At 39.7% G+C, this 24,918-nt stretch overlaps 1 protein-coding gene and 1 long non-coding RNA gene across 5 annotated transcripts; one reads left to right on the forward strand and one right to left on the reverse strand.

Moving 5' to 3' along the window:
- Positions 1-950: 950 nt before the first annotated feature.
- Positions 951-9,380, reverse strand: LOC119721904. The gene is made up of 4 exons (XR_005270345.1): positions 9,235-9,380; positions 4,662-4,792; positions 4,189-4,270; positions 951-1,028 (listed from the first exon to the last, which is right to left on the reverse strand). It is a non-coding gene; the product is annotated as an uncharacterized LOC119721904 (long non-coding RNA).
- A 258-nt stretch (positions 9,381-9,638) lies between these two features.
- LOC119721903 (EF-hand calcium-binding domain-containing protein 12-like) lies at positions 9,639-24,329 on the forward strand. 4 transcript variants are annotated; one of them, XM_038191844.1, is made up of 9 exons: positions 9,639-9,711; positions 11,545-12,086; positions 12,680-12,712; positions 14,706-14,915; positions 16,524-16,671; positions 17,802-18,061; positions 19,185-19,392; positions 22,349-22,658; positions 23,913-24,329. In XM_038191844.1, exons 2-9 carry the CDS (start codon positions 11,571-11,573, stop codon positions 24,181-24,183), a joined length of 1,956 nt encoding a protein of 651 aa, XP_038047772.1. In that variant the 5' UTR covers positions 9,639-9,711; positions 11,545-11,570; the 3' UTR covers positions 24,184-24,329. The 4 variants fall into 4 exon arrangements, with proteins under 4 accessions (XP_038047772.1, XP_038047773.1, XP_038047770.1 ...); XM_038191842.1 differs by having other exon boundaries at positions 9,660-9,784; positions 23,913-24,183; XM_038191843.1 differs by lacking the exon at positions 9,639-9,711 and adding an exon at positions 9,804-9,884 and having other exon boundaries at positions 23,913-24,183.
- The last annotated feature ends 589 nt before the right edge of the window (positions 24,330-24,918 follow it).

The following is a 24,918-nucleotide window of genomic DNA, read 5'->3' on the forward strand; positions in this document are numbered from 1 at the left end:
CGTACCTGAAATTACACACTAGTCAGCCGGCTCGCGTTCGTTAACGGATTTAGTATATTTGAAAAACCTTATTACAACGGTATACGGTTCGAACCTTCGTTAGTACTGATACAAAAAGTCTTTTTTTCTTGACAATGACAGCATATAGGCGCTACATTTTGAGAATGGCAGCATAAACCAGGCGCAGGCAACAATTTCACACGATGCTTCATACTACAATTAATGTATAGCTGAGGATCCTGTATCGGTGCACAATATGATAGAATTGCTCATTTGATGATAAAAGCACGACAGTTGGTACACAGTAAGAACATGCACTAGAGAAACTTTTTATAGCTATAGGGTCATCACAAATTTGTACAAAAGGGTAGAATAACAAGCACTTTTCAAAATGGCTGCCATTGTTTGTTATCCTACCTATATTTTGTTCAAAGGACAAATCTGCGATGGCCCTACAGTCGATCTTTCTCATGCCATGCTCCGTCTGTGTGCCAAATTCCATGCTCTCATCAAATGAACAGTCCCATCATCAATCCCATCACCAAACTGCTGTACTAATAATCAGCACTAGGTACTCATGTTCCGCTAAGGATTCATGGATTAAGAGCAGTCTTTCTAGAAAGTTATACACTAATTTTACTCGTGTTGTGCAGAATTCTATACAAATTTAGATAATGCATGTACTATGAAACGGTTTTGTGAAATAATCCATACATTTTAAAGTGAGAGTTACTGCATTTTCTTTCATTGCAAAATGAGTACAGATATAGTCTAAGAGTTGAAATTCAACTTAAGACTGAAAGGTGAACCGTGAAACCCTTCTTTTCCTTTCCAATCATTAACCCAAATTACTTTTAACACCAAAGTTTCTGCTATTTAAAAGATTTATTGGAAGAATTAGATTTTCTGTTAGAAAAAAATAAATTATTGCACTCTTTGTAATTTGGCAACTTTAAGTTTGGCCCTGCAGAGTACACTCAATAATGCCAAATACTTCCGGTGCATGCATTTTGAAGCCATCCAATGATCTGTATACAAAAAAAAACCACACGAGCTGTTATTGGCTTTGTTGTTGAAGGGACATCAGTGCATTATGAACTGCATGAAAGTTGAGTCTAATTCTTGGGTTGGTCTTCAAGAGTTTTTACATTCCGAATGTAATTATGGAGTTTCAACATCAGCCACACTTTGACTCATAAAGCCTACATGAGGTGGTTTTGCCTTTTAACAGCCAGGGTCTCATTCATACCAAGTACTTGTTGTTGATCTGTTATAGTATCTGGTTAATCCTTTGAGGCAATTAGCCAAACCACAGGTGGGAAGTCAACCCTCTCTGGACACACATTCATTGCCCCATGTATGTGTACAAGTTCAGCCCCCCAAATCAGGCAATCCGTTATTTGTGCATCGATTTCAATGATCAAGTTCTATTTGTCTTTAAAGAGGGGTTCACAGATGGTTCGTAAAAGGTTTTGTTCTTCAACTTGGGCCCAATTTCATGGTTCTGCTTACCATTAGCGAAAAAAATCCTTGCTTACTGTAGCAGAAAATTATGTGCTTAAGGTAAGAGTGTTTCACGGTTTTTCGAGGAATGTTGGCTTCTGCACATGCGTACATCCCGCAAGGCTTCTGTGCTTACAGGGTAAGCATCGATTTTTTTTCTGCTAGTGCGGTTAGCACAGAATTAGCAGAGCCATGAAGTTGGGCCCTGCTTTGGTCTTCAACCTGGTTGGGTCCTAGCCTCAGGAGGTCAATCTTGGGAGATCTAGGTCAAGGCTAAGGGAGTAAATCCAACAGAAAATCAGGAGTTCTCTCTGTCACTCCAGAATCAAAACATCAGTTTAATGAGGACCTGCAAGAAGCAATATCCACGGTACTTAGCAATGAAGGTATCTGAGATGCAACAGCATCACCTTATTTTAGAACAAGGTTGAAGTTGGGGACTTACAAAACTAAATCACAGCATATTCCTACTCCGCATTGTGGACAGACTCTTTGTGGGTGTCACCTTAGCTTACCACAAGCATCTACCAAGTTTCACAGTGAGTGTGGTGTTACAGACCTGGTAGATCAACAATCTTCTCTCACCTGCAGGACAAGTACTGTCCAGAGCAGCCAGGATTTCACTTCATCTCATACATTGACCCGATGAGGGCCTTCGACCTGGTCAGCACAAGCATGAGCTTCAGGTTGTTGTAACCGAAAAGCTGTCCCCCAAAATTGCTGAACCTGATTGCTTCTTTCATTAATAAAGACATGCACAGCATATATCTGCTCTGGTGCAATATTTAAGTTTTCCTAGGGACTAGTAGGGGTTTAGCAGGGTTGAGTACTTTCACTAACACTTTTCTGGATCTTTTCCCCCATGCTTTTTCATTGTGTCAGCCTGTATTCTAAAGGGACAGAATGTTGTTTTGACGCTGTCCATTTTCTCTCCAAGACCAAAGCCCGGGTCCTCATCTTGGGGTTGTTGTTCGGTGATGATGTAGCATCAATATCCCACCCTCAAGTCCACTGGCAACAGCTGGTAGACTGCCTGTCTAACGCCTACATGGAGTTTTGGACATATGCCTCATGAAGATGAACATTATGGCTCAGGATGCTGATTCTCCCTATCTATCACGATCGGTGACCATGATCTTGAGGTCGTTGACTCCTTCACCTACCATTGGATTGACTACATGCATATTTCTAGTACACTTTCATTTGATGCTGAGGCAACCGGAGGTTTGCAGAGACTGCAGCTGTCATTCCAAGGCTGAACAAGGAAGTTTGGAACAACTAGAGCTCCTGATGGTGAACACCAAGCTGTGCATCTACATGTACCAGGCTGGCATCCTCAGCACACTCATGTACAGCAACAAATCTTGGACAACTTAGACAAGCCAGAAAATAAAGAGGCTGAACAGCTTCCATTGCTGTCGTCTATGGTGCATTCTACACCTCTTAGCAAGATATAAGAGTGTCCAACAGTGAGGTCTCGCAGCATGCAGGCACCTCAGCATTTCTGGACTTCTCAGTCAGGGGCACCTCAATTTGTTAAGCCATGTAAGACCGATGGTTTCTGGTGACATTCTAAAAAAAAACTGTAGGGAGACATTGATAAAACTAAAAGGTTCACAACCAGTTGGAAGGCCCTCTGTGCTTCATGGACACTTGTAAAAGAGATGCGAAGCTGTCCTTCACTGACATCAACAGCTGGTAAAGTTGAGCATCGAGTGTATAGCCTGAAGCTTTGCAGTGACCCCTTCATAAAAACAAGCTATCAGCAGCTGGCCTACTGGGCCAGGTGGAAGGAGAGGGCATCATCAGCTTGAGTAGCTGCCACTATTGACTGGACTGTCATTCAAGAATACAATTAATCTTTTCAGTCACTCAAAGAAGTGCCCTATACACAAAGCTGGCTCCATCATCTGTTTGCATGATGCGAAGGTGCCGACATCCTTTCGAGGGAACTTTTTTTGTCTTGAATTAAAAGTTGCCTTCTCATTACCATTAGCACATTCTACATGACAGGACAAGTTGTACAACCCTTCAGATTTCTCAACAAGTCCTGAAGATTCTGCAGGACTATAGAATGCAGAGCCCAGCCCCTATTATTACGCGCCTTGCATGAGGTTGTTTGTCCCAGGAAAGTTCAAATTAATAAAGATTGTTATACCGTGTGCTTGGATACTGTATTATTCATTGGTCTAGCACGACCACGTGTCTGGACAATAAAAATGCATGTCACACAACTGAGGGTTATATTGCACTGTGTTCACTGCGCCCTCATGTGGAATCTGCCGGCGCGCAAGCTTAATTTGCGCAATGAGAACAGCAAAGTCAAACGGTCAGTCTCACATCCGGCAGGAAACCCAAACACTCAGTTATCAAAGGTTACATCGCACAGATTTAATTAATAAAAGGCGATCTCACAATACGTTACAACCATTATCTTTTTGAGTTACTGGCACGATATAACAAAACAATTATCGACTACTGTGATGTGGAACATGCCCTTTTTTAACCCCTCGCTTCGCCTGGGGTGCTACATTGCTCCCTCGGGTGTTAACAAGTCATATACCACATCACAGCAGTCGACAATTGTTAAATGAACCACTGATGTCCAGCTCAGTGGAGGACTTTGGAGTATTGAGGAAATTTCTCAGCAAAAATGCCTGGCAGTTTGGGTTCAGTAATTCTTACCATGTAAATCAAGATCTGGGACACTGGCATCTCTCCTCCTGTGGTATATCCTTCATGACTTGTTCTGCATGACGGCCACATCCTAAGGACATTAGTTAGAATACAGGTGTACAAAATATTTCATGTGTGAGATGTTGGTTTTTTTTCCAATAGGGGAAAAGATATTATTTATACCATAAACCTACTTTTATTAAAGAGAATTCACATTTAGTACAGATTGTAGCAATAACCCAGAAATATACCAGACAACCCACAAACCAAAAGGCAAAACAAAGAAGGGCACAATGAGTCAGTTTGCCGAAGAACTTTGCCCTCTGTCAAATATACAATGTATATATATAGAGAGAACCAACATGACCATGGGCACTAGACTATATTAACAGAGAGACATGCAATATGAAACAGGAGCAGCAAAACATTCATTATGAACATGAGCTTTACCATTGTATAATTATTATTGTTATTCCTTTTACCTTTCCAGGTGAATTTCTGGCATTTGTCACACTTGACTTTATAGCACATCTTGAGCACAGAAATGGGTACAAGGCAACAGGGGCCTATAGCTGCAGGGAAATATGAAACTGCTGCAGTGCAATATCTTGAACTGTTAAGGGTGTGCAGAGGAAGAAATAATGAATGACATTAGTGATCAAACAAGTCAAATGCAAGGTTGGGCGTCAGTTATAATAATCTAAAGTGTGCAGTATATTACCCATACTGTGAAGTAACTGAAAACTGTAAACTGAAAAAAAAAAAAACATTTGTAGTTTATACTGTATACATGTACATACTTTTTAATAAAGCCCAAGCTACATTACTTTCAACTTCGGTTACTTCGCATCAGCTCATAATCAATTTGCATGATACAAATACAATGTACGTGTATGTGTTTTTTTCCACTTGAAATTTAAACATTTACCTCCTAAAATTTCAGTTTTGTCCACCATGATGTAAACTTCTGAACATGTTCTGATGGTTCTGAACATTATTGGCTCAATCAAAGCATGAACAATGCACCTACACGCAGTGGGTGAACAGGACCCTGGTAATAACGTTTTTGTTTTTTTAATTTCACAGTATTCAGGTATACATGTAGGCCTATTTGAGTTATGAGTTAAATACTAAAGTTTCTCTATAAAACAATGATGTATACATGTACACATTATGTGATACTATTAAAGAAAGTCCACATTCGGATAAATGCTGAATGGTTGAATTTGCAAAGCGCGAAAGTATTGCCCGAGTGTACGCACCAACGTGTACATTGCCCCCTACTGGAAGATGGTGCATAATAATGTTTATTCAGCCTTGGTGGTTGTACATGGAAACAGTATAATTCAGTGCTGCTAGGCGAGCTTGCTGAGCCTCAAGAAGCCGTTCATCGATCAAGTCTTCTTGCTCTGCTCTTGATTTTATCTCAATCTCCCGGCGGAGCTGGGCCAGTGCAAGTTTCTGCTGTCGCAGGTGAACTTTCGTCTGTTTGACCACTGCAATCAAGACACATGGCTGCTGCTTCTGCTCTTGGACGATCCTAATTGGGCACTGCGTTGATCATCATGCAGTGGTATATGGAAACATCCGGTTGGATTTCAGCAGGTGGTTCTGCTCCATGGGATCGCAGAACTCGGCGTGTGATATTTGGATCAGTTTCCATGGAAACCACCCAATAGTTGTCAAGCTGTTGGTTATCATGCTTGGTGAATGCTCAGAATATCACGTCTGGGTCACCAAAATGTTATTGAATGGCAAAGGGGTAAAGGAAATGATCGGTGGAGAGACTGGGCGTGGCCGAAAACAGTGTATTTATTATCAAGTTCTTGTTAGCTTGCAAAGTAAACAGTAGCTGCGAAAAGCCCTGGTATAAGCACAGTGGTAGGCCCTTCTTAAGCACTGTGGAGTGCCGATCATAAGTCCGTAAGCCCTTTCATCCTTATCCGGCCGTGGTAATTTCCCCCCAATCAAATTTACAATGGGTAAAACAAAAATAATAATATTACAGACAGTATAGACATAAAAAAGACATAAGTTAAAAAAATACACATTAAAACAGACTTACACTATAACACATAATCCCATGGGCAAAAAGAAAAACCCTTTAGAATAGCACAAATTCCTGAAAATAATTTTTTTATTTTATATATTGCACCATATTAACAACAAAAAGCAAGGAAAACACCAGACTGGGACCGTGATAAAACGTGCAAAAATACTACTAATGTTTATGCCCACACAACACATACATCAATATGCTTTAGTTGCAAGCATGTAACCTGCGAAATTTGAGACCTTAAATCCAATTTTAAGGCAAGTTTTTGGCAGTTCAAAACCATCCACGTCATTCTCCATGCTCTAGAAACGTGTGTGTGATTCCCAAAGTATTCTATGTAGGTGTAAGAAGTACATTGCAGCTTACTTGTTTTTTAATCGTTGGCCTCTGTTAAAAAATGAAACATTCTGCATTTACTCGGATCAACAAGAGGGCGCCGTTTTATCTACACGATGAAAATGTTAATAGATGAGAAGTCTTTTTGCACAATGCATTGCAGCACACATCACCGTGATGTCTCACGTTTGGATTTCGATAACTCTCTGCAAAATTAGAATTAAAAGCTGAATTTTTGGTGAAGCAATGCTCACAACAGCAACTTTGCGAGGCAGAAATTTCGGGGATTATCACGGTGATTATTGAAGAAACTGTAGTGAGTACGAAGCTTACAAATTTGATTCACACTGGTTTTTTTTATGCAGCACAAACTTTTGCACAATATGGATATCTTAAGTTTTAGGACTCTCATAGTCATACGCAGTATTAAGAGTCCCAAATTTTCGGACTAGGAAAACACCCCCTAGAAAACTTAAGATCTAAAAAAAAGAAAAAAAGAAAAAAGAAAAAAAAAGAGAGACCATGGAAGACAGACCAAAAAACCAAACGACCGACAATCAGATCCCCACCCGACAAACGTAAGATGTGCAACTTGACAAAAAACAGACTCAAAAGTGACAATCCAACAAGAAACAAATGACCCCACAGACAAAAATAGACAACCTCTGAAAGGAAACAGACAAGAAGCAAAAACAAAACAAAACAGACAAGATAAAAACAAAAAAAAAACAAAGGGAAAAACAACAAACCATCAAACGGGCCGACAAACAGTCCGCCCACCCAGCAGACAGACAGATGGAAGACAAACAACCCAACAGACAAACGTACTAATGAAGAAACGACCCAGAGCAACGACGGCACAAGCATACAAATGTTGAGCGCAATTTGAATCCCCCACGGAAGTTTAAACTTGCGCGAGGGACTCCCTAAGCACGCAAATTACACCGCGCCACCTTGATTTGCGTGCGCACGTTACAACTTGCGCAAAGGTGATCGCAATTTGAGAACCTTGCGGGCGGGATTTTCATTTAATGAAGAAAAAAAATGTTCAAAACACGAGTTCATGGAGAAATAAATTAACAAATAATGGAATAAATTAATGAACAAAAAAATAAATAAAAGGGGGATTGAAAAGAAACATTGAGATTTAGCAGAGCTTATCAGAGAAGTTTTCTGAGGGGGCGGGGCGGGGAGGGGACCAGGCAAGCAATCAATAAGCACGCCAATTGCTTGGAAAGTGTACTGAAGTTGTTCAATAATGGAGACCAGCTTCAAATTTTTTTGCCTTGTAAAATTAATTAGCGTTTTATTTATATTTTAATTTAAATGAATCATAATTTCTTAGGGGTAACCCGTTGTTAACGTAAGAAAAATGATTATGATCACTTCAATTGTTCAAGTTTTGACGTTATAGTAATCATTTACATAATTTTTTAAATAATGCTTTAATTTACATGTATTGTGACAGTTAAAAAAGTACTTATTCAAAAAAAAAATACTAATTTGATTAATTTAGCAATTAATTGGACGGTACAATAATTCATTTTGTTTTTAAAAATACTTTGCATAACATTTCGAGCACTGTGTACACTTAAAAAATGCATAATTTGAAGAAAAAAAATGAACTCATTACTAATTTAATTACTTAATTTAATTTATTACTTTAAAGGGAAGATACAATGTACAACATTTGCAAACATCAAAGAACGAAATGATCAAATTATCACGTATACCTTACTGAACTGTTAGGGAATGACAGTCTAAAGCATCCTTTAAAATCATGGCTCCTGGTGTGCTGACATTTTAGCTGGCTTTTTTTCAAAAACTGTTCCTATTTTTTCATATGAAGTTATTTTGACTTTTCTTTGCAATTGATTACACACCTGCGGGGTGCAAGCCTGCGCTAAACTTATGAAGTTCTCGACCTTACAATTCCTCAAAGAGTATTAATTGCTCCGTTTCATCTTAAGTGGGGTCAGGGAACCAGACTACAAGAATATGATAGGTTTTTATGGTTTTTCCAGCATCTACAAGCCCAAAACGTGAATTAAGTCAGTTTAACAATATTTTCTATAACATACTAATCCGCCGAATCCATTTATTTCTGAAAATTGCAGCAAAACTAGCGTGTGCAATTTGTAGCAAGGAAATTAATGCACGCGCAAGTTTAAACTTGCGCACGCACAGGTTTAAACTTGCTCGCACAAGTTTAAACTTGCGCGGGGACTCAAATTGCGCTCGACACAAACACAAGCCCAAAGCACGATAAACTAACAAACAAACAAGCTAAAACAAGAAAAAAAACCGGATAAAAACAATATAAAAAAGGGCCAACTGGATTGTGGATAACTGGATTGTGGATTTGTAGCAAGTCCCATCTGCACAAAACTTAGGGTGACATGTAGTTCACACCAGGAGTCAGCCAGTGTAACCTCAGTTAAGCAATGAAAGTGTTCAGACCAAAGATAATACAGGGCGGTGCCGCTTTTCTCAACAGTGATGACCATGCACTGATGCAGTTGTTATTTTATCATTAACCGGCATAAGTAACGTATGCCAGATCAGCCAGAATCGAAATCAGTAGTAGACAGAATATAGTTCTACTGTAAAATCTTGCAAAGAAGAAAGTAAAATCTTGCAAAGAAGAATTAAAATTGACGAACCAGCTACTTGGTACTGTTAGTTGGTGGTAATATTCTCTTCAATTCAGAACTCCTCGAGAAAGCTTGGAGCACTACTTCCGCGACCGAACTTTGCTTTGCACATACTGTATACATATCGTACGCCACGCGGTACACAGTACGCGTTTGGTACGTGTGTACACACGTACGAAACGAGCAGTTGAACTCCGTGAAATTTTCGAGCATACAAATGTTGGATGTATGGAATATTTCTAGACAATTATCAATTTAAACAAAAAATGATCAAATAGTACCCTTCAAATTATCATATTTTTTTTTATAATCCATGTGACTGGGAACTTGCAAACATTATATACAACATCATCTACTCGTATTTTTACTTAAAACTTTGACCCGAGAAAAGTTTGTTGACATCACAGGTTGACCTGCTGTTGTGGGGTCATAATTATGATTGTTTACTGTGGGTATAGCAACGTGCACTGCATGCAGCCTGCAAGCGTAAACGCAAGTATTATTCGGGGATTTGGCCTATTTTCAACATGTTTGTTGATGGGGGATAAAGTGTAACATCGTAAGAATGATTAATTAAGAACACGAAGCTTGATTTTGTAGATGATTTCTTTACTTTGCCTTTGGGTTGGCAAGTTAATTGTTGGTGTCCTTGATTTGTTGTACGTAGCCTAGTTCAATTTTTGTAAACCGTGCGTTTATATTTATAGTTACATGTAGATACGAGCCCGTGAACGTGGCGTTGTTGTTTCCTTGCTCTATGCCCCGACTTTCCTCATGCAAAATGTGTTGCCAAACCTCTCCGTAGAAAACCTCAAATTAATTCAGTTTATTAGTGTGCTGTTGAACCATTGTCGTGATTGTGAACAATTTGAGTGGCATGAAATTAAGTCCGAAATTCAAAGGGTGTGGGTATTTAAAAACAGTGCCAGTGGCGTCCAGAAATTGGGCACAAATTCTGCCGTGTGTTCCCTAACGTGGCGCACTTGAACAAATCTCGGAAAATCCCACTTTAATGTCTAAGAATTTCTGTAAATTTGATAAATTCTGATATAAATTATTTATCTCCACTCACATACGTAACTACAAGTTTGTCAGAAAATAGTTTTCTTATTTTTGGGCGAATTTGAAAAGGGTTCATTGTGCACTTCGAAAAAAAAATTCGGAAAATCACGCCAAATGGAATTTCCCATAGAACTTCGTAGCGGGTAGGTAAACTCAAGATTTATGAACGGGAATGTTTAGAGCTTGATGAAATTTCACATTTTGTGAAATTTGAGGTAACAATATTGCTCTAACAGTAACAAGGCACAAGAGGCGAAAAATCAAAGTGCGCCACGTTCGGGGCCGCGCCACGTTAGGGTACATCAACAATATACACACGCCACCTTCATCACGGGTCTATACGAGCATGACGAGTCCAGCCTCCACTCGTTTAAAGCATACTCCATGTTAAAATACTCGAGGTCCAAGCTCCTCAATGGCATTCCATGGGTTCAACTTCAAGACAGTCAATTGCAAGTTCTTGTGTACAACAAAGTTTAGCCCCATAAACATGATAAATGTGGCCAATTTACTGGACTACCTCCGTAAATAAAGGCCACATTTGGAACATGTACCTGATAATGATGAACTTTGTCAAGTTTTGATTTTCATATTTAGTCTTTGTTTGAAGTTTATTATTTATGCTTTAGAAGCACACTCACCCGCTTATACTAGTGAAAAGAAGTTCGGCATTTTTCAGATACGTGTCTAGTTTTTGTGTAATTCCCAGGTTCGTTTGCACACATTTGCAACACGAAATTACACAAAAAATAGACGTGTGAAAAATGCCGAACTTTTTTCCATCGCTAAGAAAATGAGTGTGCTTCCAAAGCATAAATAAACAACAACGTGTCAATATGAAAACAAAATCTTGACAAAGTTCTACATTTTTGGGTACATGTTATGTGGCCTTTATTTACGCAGGTTAGTCCAGTAAATCGGCCACATTTATGTGTTATGTTAGTCCAAGTAAGGAGAACTCTACAAATCGCCTTTTTTAGTAAACATTTGGACATGGTCTGGCAATGTAGCCTACATGTACCATTAATCAGTTACACTCGTACCCTCAATCAAAATGTTCAGATTTCACCACGAAAAAGGTCCTGAAACTGTCTTTTAAGGCCCTGTAGGCTTTTGTGGGAATTTAAAATTCTAATGGTAGGTTCACTTATATTTGGGAAGAAAAGAGAATTTTTTTTTAATTCGGAAACCCTCCTGTCGTCCTGCTGGAGACCGCAATCTTATTTTTTTAAGCGATCTTACTGATTTTTTTTTCAGATACAGTGGTAATAGAAGTGACAGCAATGTTAGAAACAGAATCAGACTTTGGCCTGCGGTGGCTGTTTAACCCAAACAGCTCTGAGTTCCTACCAATTCATGAGCAACTCAAACAGTACAAGACTCGTGATCTGGCCAAGACGAAAACGTATGCCACTGCCACGAAACTATGGGGACTCTCGCGCAGTCGAAAGAGGGTATTCATCGCCCCGCCCATGGGAGGTCACCCGGGGAAGGATGTCAATGTCCGACAGGCAAACACTAAACTGAAACCGTTGGACACACCCAAAACCCAAAATGTTAAAAACAAGGACTGGGCTTTGAGTGAGCTTGAAAAAATTGCCGCTCATGATAAAGAAATTGAGGAGACATCGAGCGAGTACAAGGCGTGGCTGGAAGACAGGATGAAACTGCGAGACGGTTTGGAGAACCTGGGCCTGAGCGAGGAATGGCTGAGGAATAAACCGGATCCCAGCCCTCTGGAACAGAGGGTGGTGGACCGCATGAGGGAAGAGCGATTGAGGAAACAGCTAGTCAGAAAGGTGAGGTTTTTTAACGTTGTGTGATTTTTTTGGCTCTTTTTCCATTTATTCTGCAAAAACAAATGCCTCAAAAAGTTTTGACTCTTCAATGACATTGTATTTCCACAAGAATGTTCCTCATTCATTACATGGATTTGTATTGTATAGTGACTTAAGCCCGGTTCATACTCGGCGCGAAAGCGAAAGGGAACAGAAATTTGTGACGTGATGGCAAGTATTTGCGCTGCGAATTCGTAAAAGGTGAACATATTTCAACTCGGGCGAATTTCGCAGTGAATCTTTCATGACGTCGAATTCGCTTCGCATTCGTGTGGAGTATGAACCGGGCTTTACTATGGATGAATAATTAGGCAAAGAAAAAAAATGAGACCAGTTGATAGAGGAGGATGAGGGTCACTGTATTTTTAATTTTTAATTGCTCATGAATATATGCTAATTTTCATTAGCGTGAAAAACAAAAGGCACCGAAGTTGCCCATAAAACTGTTCAAATGAAAATGGAAAATAAGGTTCCGGACACAGGTGCATTTACAAGGACTGCATATTTATTGCAATGGCCTTTAAAAATAATACTAATTATCTTTTGCTCAACAGGAACTATATCAAACAAGGGATTATGATCTGCAGGTACAAGTCATCCATAAAGATGACAATGCATGCTTTTGTGACATGTGTATTGCACCATGTAAATATTTCCACGCTTGGTGAATCACGTTGTTGCACTGTGCATGATCTGTTTTTTTTTTTACAAGAATTTCACTTGTTTTTAAGTATTTCAACAATTTTGATAATGTACAATGTACATGTGTCTAAATCATTCATTCTTGAGATGCAAGACATCTGCATGCATACATAAATTTCGGGTTGATGTCGTCTACATGTATGATCTGTGCTATTGTGTCTTATTACATGTACAGTAAATGTGAAGAAAAAAAACATGATTAAAAACCAGTTTTACTTCAGTTACTTTCATCGTCGAAATTGAAAACAAGTAACTACCTGGTGATTATTGTTAACCAGCGCCTGAGTTTATAAAAAAATTGTACGTTAAAATTTCATATTTTGGGAAAAAAACTATATATACCGGTATATCACAGCGATTGAAATGAGGAATACATGTACATGTATTTCATGTATCTAACTATTTGTCAGGTGAAGTAATGATGTGCCGCAGTTTATATGTTGTAAATGCAAGTTGCACGGTGGTGGTAATGGTTAATTGTGAGACAGTTTTCATTCTGCTTGCACTTGTTTGTTGTTACAATGATATCTATCCACAAGCTTTTGTCAATTTAGCATGTGCATTAATGCAGATAATTGTATATTGCTTGGGTGTTGGCTATGTCTATCTTAGTGTGTTTTAATGGATCTGTACAACTGTGTGCAAAGTTGCACAAGAATTTGTGTTCCTATCACAGCAAGAATCGTATGATAAACCAATTTGTATTCAAATATCACAGGATGTTACAAAAGTCTTTGCAATGCACTCTTCACAGTTCACACTTCTCCTTAGAGGTACCCATGGTGTTCCGACCAATTGCAGCCGTGATTAATATCTGACATGCATTCACTAAAGTCCAACATGTGTGCATGGCGTGTGACGCATGCGGCTGGAACATACATGTACATATATGCAGCATGGCATTGAAGAGAAAGAGAAGCATGCATGACTTTGCCAATGTGCGCAGTGGGCGGGGCCTGTTGGAAGAGCGCAAACATCAATAGGGTCGATGTTCAGATTGCACGAAACTTGTCTTATCTTACGACTCATCTTAGGACTTATTAAAGACAAGTCCGTGTTCTAAGATCGATCTTACATGTAGCTACATGTAAGACGCATCCTAAGACCGATTTCACTAAACCCGTCTTAAGCAATTAAGATGCATCAAACCTAGCTACCAATGTGATGGCTGTTTCATGTTTGTTTTTACCGCTTGATGAAACTGTCTTATGTTTGTTTTTACTGCTTGACGAAACAGTCGTTCAAAAGAAACGTGCAAAACGAACTTCCTGCGCGCGTGCGTAGAGCGCCAACTTTGCCAGAAAAATTACGAGACTCATTAAATTTCACACGCATTGTATCTACACAACATACGATAGAGTCATTCTTGCTCCCCGATTTATCATTATATTTTAAAAAGTTATAAGTGTTGGCGTATAAATATTTGAGCTATTTTTATTAAAACTAACCACATATCAGATATATTTTCAAATCTGTTTCTACAGCAGTTTTCTTCCTTGCAACTAGACCTCTAGGCTGACACTCGTCTTTAACGGCAATAAGTTCCAGACGATATACAAATTAATGCACATGTGCATTAATTTGTCTGTCAGTCTGAGGGTCGTCTTATCTCATAATGTGCACATTATGAGATAAGACGACCCTCAGACTGATCTTCAGTTAAGAAGAGTTCAGCCGCGTTGCTAAGGAAGTTAGGATGTGTTGATGAACGCGTTTCAAGTTGAATGAAATCGATCCTAGGATGAGTGGTGAGTTAAGACAAGTTAACCTTCTTAAGACTCATCTTAAGGTTTGGTGACATCGGTCCCAGGAGGGCCGGGTAGCTACATGTAGGTTCATATCCTCTTTGCTCAACCATATATTATACAATTTGAACAGAAAGGGCAAGATCCCACCACCATCAAGCTGGAAGTGCCAACTGGTGAACCGATCACTCCTGGCATCAGAAGGCCTCCGCCAGAAGCCATGGCCATCATCGCCAAGTACCTGACAGCCAGGAGACACAGACTGATTGACCTGTTTGCCCGGGCTGACAAGGACAAGAGCTGGACGCTGACAAGGATGGAGTTTCAGCGATGCATTAAGGAGGTACTGTATGTACAGAGGAAAGAGGGGTAGGTCTGTTCATATCTGGCACTCTTCGGTGAGTGTTAGATGTTAAGTTTTGCAAATATTATTGTCAAGATAATCTCCAAAAGTGGACTACAGATCAAGTGATACACAAGTCATCGCAAGTTGTCGCAAGTCATCACAAGTCATTATAAGTCGTCACAACTCATCACAAGAAGTCATATAAGTCATTACAAGATATCACAACTCATCACAAGTCATCAAAACTTATCCCAAGTCATCACAACTCATCAAAAGTCAACACAAGTCATTACAAAAATCATCAAAAGTCGGCACAAGTCGTCACAAGTCGTTACAAGTCGTCACAAGTCGTTACAAGTCGTCGCAAGTCAATCATAAGAATCCAGTCTTTTGTCAAGTCTCAAGCTTCAATTGAAGTTTAAATTGATCGCATTCTATTAAATGTAAATTTGTTACATTATGCATGTGCATGGAACAGTCAATTTGTCTTGCTAGTAGATGCCACTTGGTGTTTGGCCTTGTGGCATATGGCACAAAGATAACGAGAGTTTTAGTCAGCAGTTATTACAAGTCAATCACAATTAAGTCATCGAGTCTCAAGTCATGAAGTCTGACATTTATACACTCCTTTCATTGTCCACCCCCTGTTTAATACGTGTAACTTGAATTGAGAATTAATTGACTTCTAATTTGACATCTGACTGACTCAATTACAACTTTGTAGGTCATTGTATACAGGGTGTTTCAATAAAAAGGATACCCAACTTTGAAGAACCAGTATGGACAGACTAAATGCTTACTGGCTATAAAACTGGTATCATCTGAAAGTGTAGTCTCTATGCTTTCCAATGATACCTTGTTTACATTTCCAGGGTCATGCATCACTGAGCGCCACTGTCATGAGATTTTCATGCAAAATCGTGTCAAACACAATAGAATAAGTATTATAAGTATTTTAAGTGTCCAGTGTTTTTTTTTAAGAAAGTGAACCAACTGCATTTTTGCATCCAGTTTTCAAGACAATGATGCTACTGATGCATGACTCAGAAAACCTGAACATGGTACCATTGAAAAGCATAGAGATTACGCTTTCAGATGATACCAGTTTTATAGCCAGTAAACATATATCGTCTGTCCATACTCATTCTTTGAAGTACAAACTGGGTTTCCTTTTTTTTAAAACACCCTGTACATGTTCATGTATACCCTATTCAACTTGGAAGGACAGAATTACTCAAACTACAGGATAAACTCATGCAACATTTATGTACAATGAGCATGGACTCCTTGCATGAACAGAACATATAGATGGCATTTTGTGACAACCTTCAAAAGCCCCAGTGGGAGGTATAAGCGAGAAGTACTACTTCTTTTATTCGAATCTGAATGAGTACAAATCAGTGGCATCTTTACATGAGCGTCAGGCGCTGTTGGCAATGCGCTCGAATGTCTGTCCAGTGAGTGGTCTCCCTAAACTCTCCCGTTGTAACCGTTGAGGGGGTACTTGTGCACAGAGTCCATAGCTGTTTACACATTGATTTTTAAGTCATGTACATTGTCTTAATTTCTCTTGATACATTGTGTATAATGTTTGCTATTCCGCAGGCCGGCATTCCAATCTCCAGCCAGCTTCTCTCAGATCTACTAGAGAGCTTGGACCAGGATTCCAACGACGTGATTGACTACAGGGAGTTTGTACGCGGGATGAAAGATTTCAGGATTGATGAGAGGAAGAAGGTCTCCTTGGCTTTAAGTACGTTTCTTGGTTTGTCAGAGGCAGTGATTATAGTAATTACTGTCAATACTGTGGGCTCTGTTTCTGATCGTTAACTCAGAAATTCCTCTCTGCTTGATGTGACCACTTTGTATTATGTAATATGTTTTAAAGATATAGTCCATCATTTGCAGCCATCTGAAAAGTAACTGGCGTAATTATTGTTGAAAAACATACTTGGTTGAAAGATAGTACATGTAAGTGGACTAAACTCCCTGTGAAATTATTCTTTCTGGCAAGCTGTCATTTTGAAGAAATCAACAAAAGAAGGCCTTAACAACGGTGCTTCTTAAGACGCACCATAGGAAATTTAAATCAGTAGTTCGTTTTGTTATTCCGCAAGCATTGGCACGACGCACACGCGCGCGCGGTTGCTAAAATTCGGATCAGTGCGCGACATCGTGTATAGCTGCAATTCAAAACAATTCAAAACACGATTCAGCAACTTTTGATTTGAAATTGAGATCCTAGAATGCTGTTGCTTCAAACGAACAAAAGGCACAAATTACAAATGATGGACTATACCTTTAAATTTCAATATTGGGTTTTGCCCTTCCCCGACGTACTTTCAAGCAACACTGATCATACGGTGTTTATAAAATATGTCAGTGAAGGCAAAACCCAATATTGCATTTACATCATCCCGCGGCAAATTCCATTTTATGAATGTTTTAAAGTGTCTTTATAAACATGTTGCTTGAGTGGTAAGACGTGAGCAGGAGGATCAAGTCCCATCCAAGTACCTGTAGGCTTTTAAAAAAAATTCTGGCAAGCTAAAAATGGTTCTGAAAATTATGTCAGTGAAGGACAAGAGGCAGTATTCAATTGACTAGCAAACAGTCTTGTAGTGTTGAAGATTGTATGATGGTTGGCAGATGATACATAAATTGGCCAAAGATATAAGCTGCAATGTGTTAATCTTGAGTATGACTTCAGGATTTAGACACCTACATTGATCAGCACGACCCTGAGTTTATATTACATAATTCACCAAACACTATACTTTTAAAAAATACATGTATACAATAAAGAGACTCTAAGCACCAGCAACTAATAAAACAGCCTTGGATGATCACCAATCGCAAGTGAAATTGCCTGATTTGTTGCAGATAAAGGCAAAGAAACGGCAGGAGACCTGAAACCCTCCCCAAGCCCCACCTCTCCGTCCTCAGACCTGCGTCGTTCCGTCTCGCAACGCTCGGTGTCCGCAGTCTCTGGAGCATCCTCGTCGCAGTCCCCAACCGACTTCACGTCCAGGTCTTCATCCCCGTATCTGTTGCCCCCGGTAACCGATCTGACGGAGCGGCGCGAGCTGGAGCCGGACGATATGATCGAGAAGAGGAAACGAGAGAAGCATCTTGGGACTTTGGTGGGTAACTTCTCAGAGACTCGACACCCTCCCTCCAAAAAATTAAAAAATTGAAAACTTTGTAAACACCCGCGTTTGCAAAGGAGTTTTATGAGTCTCAGGAAAATGACCATCCTATCACAAGGTTGTTGATAGAGTGAAACAAAACAACTTCTAAAGAAGTTTGAATTGCTGGTAATAAAATAAATTCAACTTTCGGAATTTCATAACTATTTTTTCTTGCAGAATTCTTTAGATTTGTAGATTTTGCATATTTAATCCTAAATCAATTGGAGGTGATGGAAATCAAGTTCTGAACAGCTAAAAATATCTCAAATGAGGTAGCACGCGTAACTGCTGACATACATGTACACGTACCAGATAATTTAACAATTAAAGTGTATATGTGTTATGGGATATCAGTGTGACGTCATTTACAGCCTGTCTAAAAAAAAATGGTACAATCAGAAAAAAAATTGGTTAAATATGAAATTTCAAAATAAGTCATTCTTACTTGGCATAAAAGAACAAAGACTGGGCTTTCCAATAGTGTTTGTTTGATCTTATTTGCTTTTGTCAGTTCAGAGATATAATCAAAATAGTGTGATACACCAAAATCGATTTTGTGCCACTTTTATGCATGGGCAGAGATGTTTCGAGTACTGTGCCATGCTGTCTTGAAGCTCACAAAAGATTGCAACTGGGCAAAAGAAACAAACTCGATTTTTGTGTTCCGCAGTAAACTGAAGTTATCTCTGGATTGACAAAAGCAAATGAGATGAAACAAAAAGTATTGGAAAGCCTGGTCTTTTTTCTTTAATGTGATGCTCAAAACGACTTACTTATGTTGAGATTTAATATTGAAAGAAAAAATTGTTTTCGATTGTACCATTTTTTTTTGGAGACAGGCTGTAGATCCAGAAAGTGTAGTGCAAACCAATGCGTCAGCGGCACTAATGTCTTTTACACATGTTCTGTGCTCGTGATGTATTCACTTCGATACTAGACCACTGTATGTCAGTACAGACCACTTGACACAATTTGCCACTCAGATCAATTAAGCTATAGTCACGCGACTGCAGATCCTCAGAACTCAGCTTTCTTGATAAATTTGTGTAATTTCTTCTTTTGGGGGGAATTTCAGAGGAAGAAGAAAGGCAAGAGTAAGGGTGTTGGCAAGGTTCGGACCGGCAACCCGGCCATAGATAGTCACAGTATGCGGTCAACCATCGGAGGAGAGACAGGGTCTGGCATCAATCAGTACAGAGAGGCTAGACTCAAGGAGTACCATGATATCTGCAAGCTGTGTGAGAGACATGATATAGATCTGACGCCACAGCTACTAGAACGAGGTAATTATTTGTTAGTTATTCAGTACTTTTGAAATTGTTGCGTTAAAGTAAGTTTAGCCCTCAAATTATGTTTTGATTTTGAGAGGTGTTCATTGTACTTTTGCAAACTACATGCACTGTTTACCCTATCAGTGGAGTTGTCCCAAGCCTTGGATATCTTTAGTTTTCAGATCCTTCATTTGGGATATACTGTATGTGTTTTTTTGATGTTCTCTTTGAAGATGTATTTTTATTGGTTTACAACAGTTACGCCATGTAAGTCAGCATGAACATGCATGCTCCGTGTTATCTTGCATATCTTCCAAATTCTGTCTATACAGCCTGTCTAAAAAAAAATGGTACTGTCCAAAACGATTTTTTTTTTCAATATTAAATCTCAACATAAGTAGTCGTTTTGAGCATCACATTAAAGAAAAAAGACCAGGCTTTCCAATACTTTTTGTTTAATCTCATTTGCTTTTGTCAATCCAGAGATAACTCCAGTTTACTGCGGAACACAAAAATCGAGTTTGTTTCTTTTGCCAAGTTGCAATCTTTTGTGAGCTTCAAGACAGCATGGCACAGTACTCGAAACAACTCTGCCCATGCATAAAAGTGGCACAAAATCGATTGTGGTGTATCACACTAAATTGATTATATCTCTGAATTGACAAAAGCAAATAAGATCAAACAAACACTATTGGAAAGCCCAGTCTTTGTTCTTTAATATTATGCCAAGTAAGAATGACTTATTTTGAAATTTCATATTTAACCAATTTTTTTTCTGATTGTACCATTTTTTGGGGGGCAGGCTATAATGTAGCTTATCAATGCTGTCCAGTAGTTTTTTGTGTCACTAACTCCAAAGCTATATTCGCCACTGCTTCAGTCATTTTGAACCTGTCTACTTTAGCTCATAATTGATCGCTGCTACCTGAATGTCGTACAAAATGAACAACTCTTCTGATGAATTCTGCAAAGAATGGAAGACGCCAGCACATCTGTGCCTCACATATTTTAAGAATGCTATCAAAGCAGTTGGCAATTGTTTTGTCTCTGTACCACTCAAAACCCGGGCGATCCGACACTTATGGATTTATCATGGAATAAATACAATAACATTAAGTACCGTAATTTTCGGAATATAAGCCGCGGCTTATACGTTGAATTTGCCCATGAAAATGTTTACTGGGGCTTATACACAGGGCGGCTTATACGCCGAGCCTTGAAGAATAAAAATGATATTCAAATGTATATTTAATATACTGGCACAAGAAAACATCTGTTGCTGAAATGAATTATCAATTAAGAAAGTCATTAACAAAGCAAAAGCACGTCCCACAAAAATATACCGCACTGAGCGGTAAAAAGTACGGCAGGCTGGCCGGCCACGCGTGAGTGACAGCTGTCTTCGACAACTGGCTGTACGTGATACTGCTGCATGCCATGCTGTATGCATTCCCAATGGACCACACCATTTGTGGTTATAAAGGGGTGTATTTTCTTCGGAACAATAATAACCAATATTTTTAGCTGATTAAGAAAAGAAAAAAAGACAACTTATACTTTTTATGGAGTTCAAAACATTTCTTTATTCGATAATCAGTTGTTCAACGTCCCAATATTTTTTCCTTGAAATGTATTCAAGAAACAACATGAACAATGTAAAACTCAAAACAGGGGCTAAATCACCCCTTACGAAATTAATAGATTCGTCTATAAAAATGTCAGCATCGCGTTGACTGTTTTTGAACAAAGTTACGACCGAAACTTGAATTTTGACGTTACTACTCATTAGTAATCACAACTATTTGATCAGTTTTGTTGTAAAAACGGACCTTTTTATTCTTAGGACAGAGCAAGACTTGTAGCGCTCCAGTCAGATGACACATGGGTGGGTTGCATACTCTCTCATTGGCCGGCGCAGGCTGCCGGGCCATGCACTAACTTTTAGGCCGGGGACCCGAGGGGCCAGCCGGCAGCGATTCCCGGTGTTTATATTTCTCATCATCAATTTCCATATTGTTTATAGGAGTATCGACTGTAAATGATTTGATATAACTTTGTGGCCCTTTCTATAGCTTTCGTAGTGTAAATGGAACTGGTTCAGAGCATTTCCGACTAGAATTTGGAGGTCTTACAAAATTGAAACCGCTGCGGTCGAGCGGTGCAGCTTATACGCCTGTGCGGCTTATACGCCAACTTCAAATCTTAATTTGCAGATTTTTGCGTGCTGCGGCTTATACTCCATGCGGCTAATATTCCGAAAATTACAGTACAGATGCTAATAGGTTTACCAGTAATATCTACGGTCATGTGTTTATGTACCAGTGGGGGATGTTAGAAGCAGATTAGTTCATATCGTCGCGTCAGTGCAACAAGGTCGTAACTCCATTCTGCAACAAAGTCGCATCTCGCGTGAATACGCTCCGTGCAACGAGGTTGTATCTTGACGTCCATTGACTTTGCGTGTACATCCGTGTTATTTTAAGCGAGATACGACCTTTTGACATTCTAAAACTCGCGTTTTGCATTCATAACTCCATTCTGCATGTTCTGCAACAAAGTCGTATCTTGCACGAATACGTTCCGCGCAACAAGGTTGTATCTTGATGTCCATTGACTTTGCGTGTACATCCGTGTTATTTTAAGCGAGATACGACCTTTTGACATTCTAAAACTCGCGTTTTGCGTTCATAACTCCATTCTGCATGTTCTGCAACAAAGTCGTATCTTGCACGAATACGCTCTGCGCAACAAGGTCGTATCACGACGTCCATTGACTTTGCGTGTACATTCGGGTTATTTTAAGCGAGATACGACCTTTTGACATTCTAGAACTCGCGTTTTGCATTGTTCATGCCATTTTAAGAGATACGACCTTGTTGCACTGACGCGATGATATGTGTGGTGTTAATACTGAAAATTGTTACAGTTGGCAAATAACATTGGTATTAAACTGACCTTCTCCTCATAGCTCTACTCCACCCTGGCGACAAGCCAGTCCATCGCATCAGTTCCCACATCCGACAGCCCGGCACCTACACCCTCTCCCAGCACTTCGCTGACCCCCCTGCCCCCAGCGAGCCCCCTCCCAAGTACCACGACCCCGATAAGGTCGTGGTGACTCGCAGCGGTGAGTTGATGATGGAGGCTAAACATGCTTATCCCCAGGGACACGAGGTGCGAGCTGAGCCCGAGATGATGGCTCTGTCCAGCGGCAAGGCCTTCGTGAGTCGCAAGGTAGACTGCTGGATGACGTTTGAGGAGTACGATCGCCTCACCAGGTGAGTTTGGTACATTCAGTGGCGAGTCTTAGTGGATCATTTTGAGTGCTTACATTAGGAATGGAAGGACTGCAGCCCTACTTTTCTCTTTTCTGCCTGCATTTCTATCAATATGGATCTGCCACTAACAATGCTGGTGAGTTTTTAGTGAATGTGCAGAACTGAGCAGTTTTGAGGATAAGGGCTTATTTGTACATTATTGCAAACGCTAACTTTGACGTCTCCATGCTTTCGCAGTGACGTTCACGTTGAATTGTGTTAAACTGGCTATACAAATTTTCAGACTTGTAAAAGCAGCAAATTTGCAAGTGTGTTGGCATTTGTACCAAGTATAAAACTTTGAATCTTTCATTTGGAGCATTGTCTGAGCATGGTTGCATGTTACTCAATAGGACCATTCTAGTTGGGCAGATACTAGAAATGCACAGGGTTCCTCAAAGCATACAGCAAACATCTTGTTTAAGGTTTGGAAATACTACGAGTCCTATACAGGGCGAGTCAAAAAGAAGTTGACCGGGATTGGTGATGTTTTTCAAAACAAACAAATGACACTCAAAAGTTCAGTAAAGCATATATTTAACAAGCACTCTCTCCTGCTTATTAGAAAAAAAGAATGAAACAAATTGATCATTCCTAAGAGGAGTTATGTCTATTTTAATAAAGGTACTCATTTTGCAAGCTGTCCACAGAATACTTGAACAAACAAATGTAAAGTAAGCATTTTAGCTGTGTACATCAACATTCCATGGACAGCTACAAACATGAGTGCTTTCAGTAAAACAGGCATAACTTTTCTTAGGAATGATCAATTTGTTTCATTCTTTTTTCCAGACAAGCAAAAAAGAATGCTTGTTTAATATGTGCTTCACTGGGGTTTTGAGTGTCATCTGTTTGTTTTGAAAAACATCACCAATTCCGGTCAACTTCTTTTTGACTCACCCTGTACATTAGGGGCATGTTCCTCTAATTGGACTGCTGTACAGTGTACACAGTATCAACACACACAAAAGGACTTACGTGTGAAATGAGAATGTTCCTTTTGTAAAGTGAAAAAAACACCAGTGTCAAGTAAAATGAAGTATAATTTGGCATTCCCGGTTTGTTCCAAGTAGGAAAGTGTGATCCTACATGTAGTTCAAACAAGTACACATTCACAAAGGAATGTTGATGCTCCTATGAGCTGCTCCCTTGCTCAAGTTGGCTTGAGCAACTGATTTGATTGTCACTATTTGGTGGATGTTTTGTCTTATTCAGGCATCTTGGCAAGCGCTACGTGACTCTGGATGGGGCCGGAGTTGATCCCAATGCCTTCTGGCCAGGCCAGCTACTAGACAAGATATGCCTATGCATGCCAGGCATAGACAAGCCCAGTACGGATAGCATCTTCACGTCAAAGCGATCAACCACGCACAGGGCCTACCCAGGCTACAACAACGACCTGAAATGGTGGCCAATCAGTGAACAAGGCTACATGATGCCGGCGGATTATGAACAAAACAAAGTCTACAGTGTAGACTGGAAGTGAATAATATTGATCAAATTGTAATGTATTAACACTTGTGACTTCCTAGGTAACATTTCTAAGCTAATTATTCATCATATTAAGACGCTTTATCATCACATTAGGTTTGCCCTTCACCGACGTATAAAAACTGTATACTCAGTGTGTTACCTCCCGAGTGAAAGTTGAAAAAAAAAAATCACTCAAGTGGGATTTGAACCCACGACCTCCTGCTTTCTAGTGCAGATGTCTTACCACTCGAAACCGAGCTAACAGGATCGGTTGGCTGGTTCGAATCTGATGTACATAGCAGCCGGTACCGCATAAACTATTCATAAGATTACTTTCACTCAGGAGGTAACACACCGAGTATACAGCATTTATACGTCGGTGAAGGGCAAAACCTAATTTGATTTACATCACCCCGATGCAAAATTCTATCTTATGAACACTTTATCATGGTGGTTTTGATACGGTAGGAACTACAGATGATGTACCACGAAGTAGGGTAGGTCCTTTTTTAGCAAGTTTCTCAATGGATTGTCTCCTGTGCTAACCCATACTAGAACCCTCCATGGTACAGTAGAATGTGCTATGATGAACATTGTGGAGTCCAAGATGCATGTATGTCTGTATAATTGTATACAAAATTCGGGAGCCGGGGGGATATTTATAGCCAAACTTTCATTATGGACAAATCCGGCGGCAGGCTTGTGTGAGTAGTGCTCAGGTAGTAAACATGCACTCGGGGCTCCTTTG

The sequence above is a fragment of the Patiria miniata genome, unplaced genomic scaffold (assembly GCF_015706575.1).
Source record: "Patiria miniata isolate m_02_andy unplaced genomic scaffold, ASM1570657v1 HiC_scaffold_14, whole genome shotgun sequence".
NCBI lineage: Eukaryota > Metazoa > Echinodermata > Asteroidea > Valvatida > Asterinidae > Patiria > Patiria miniata.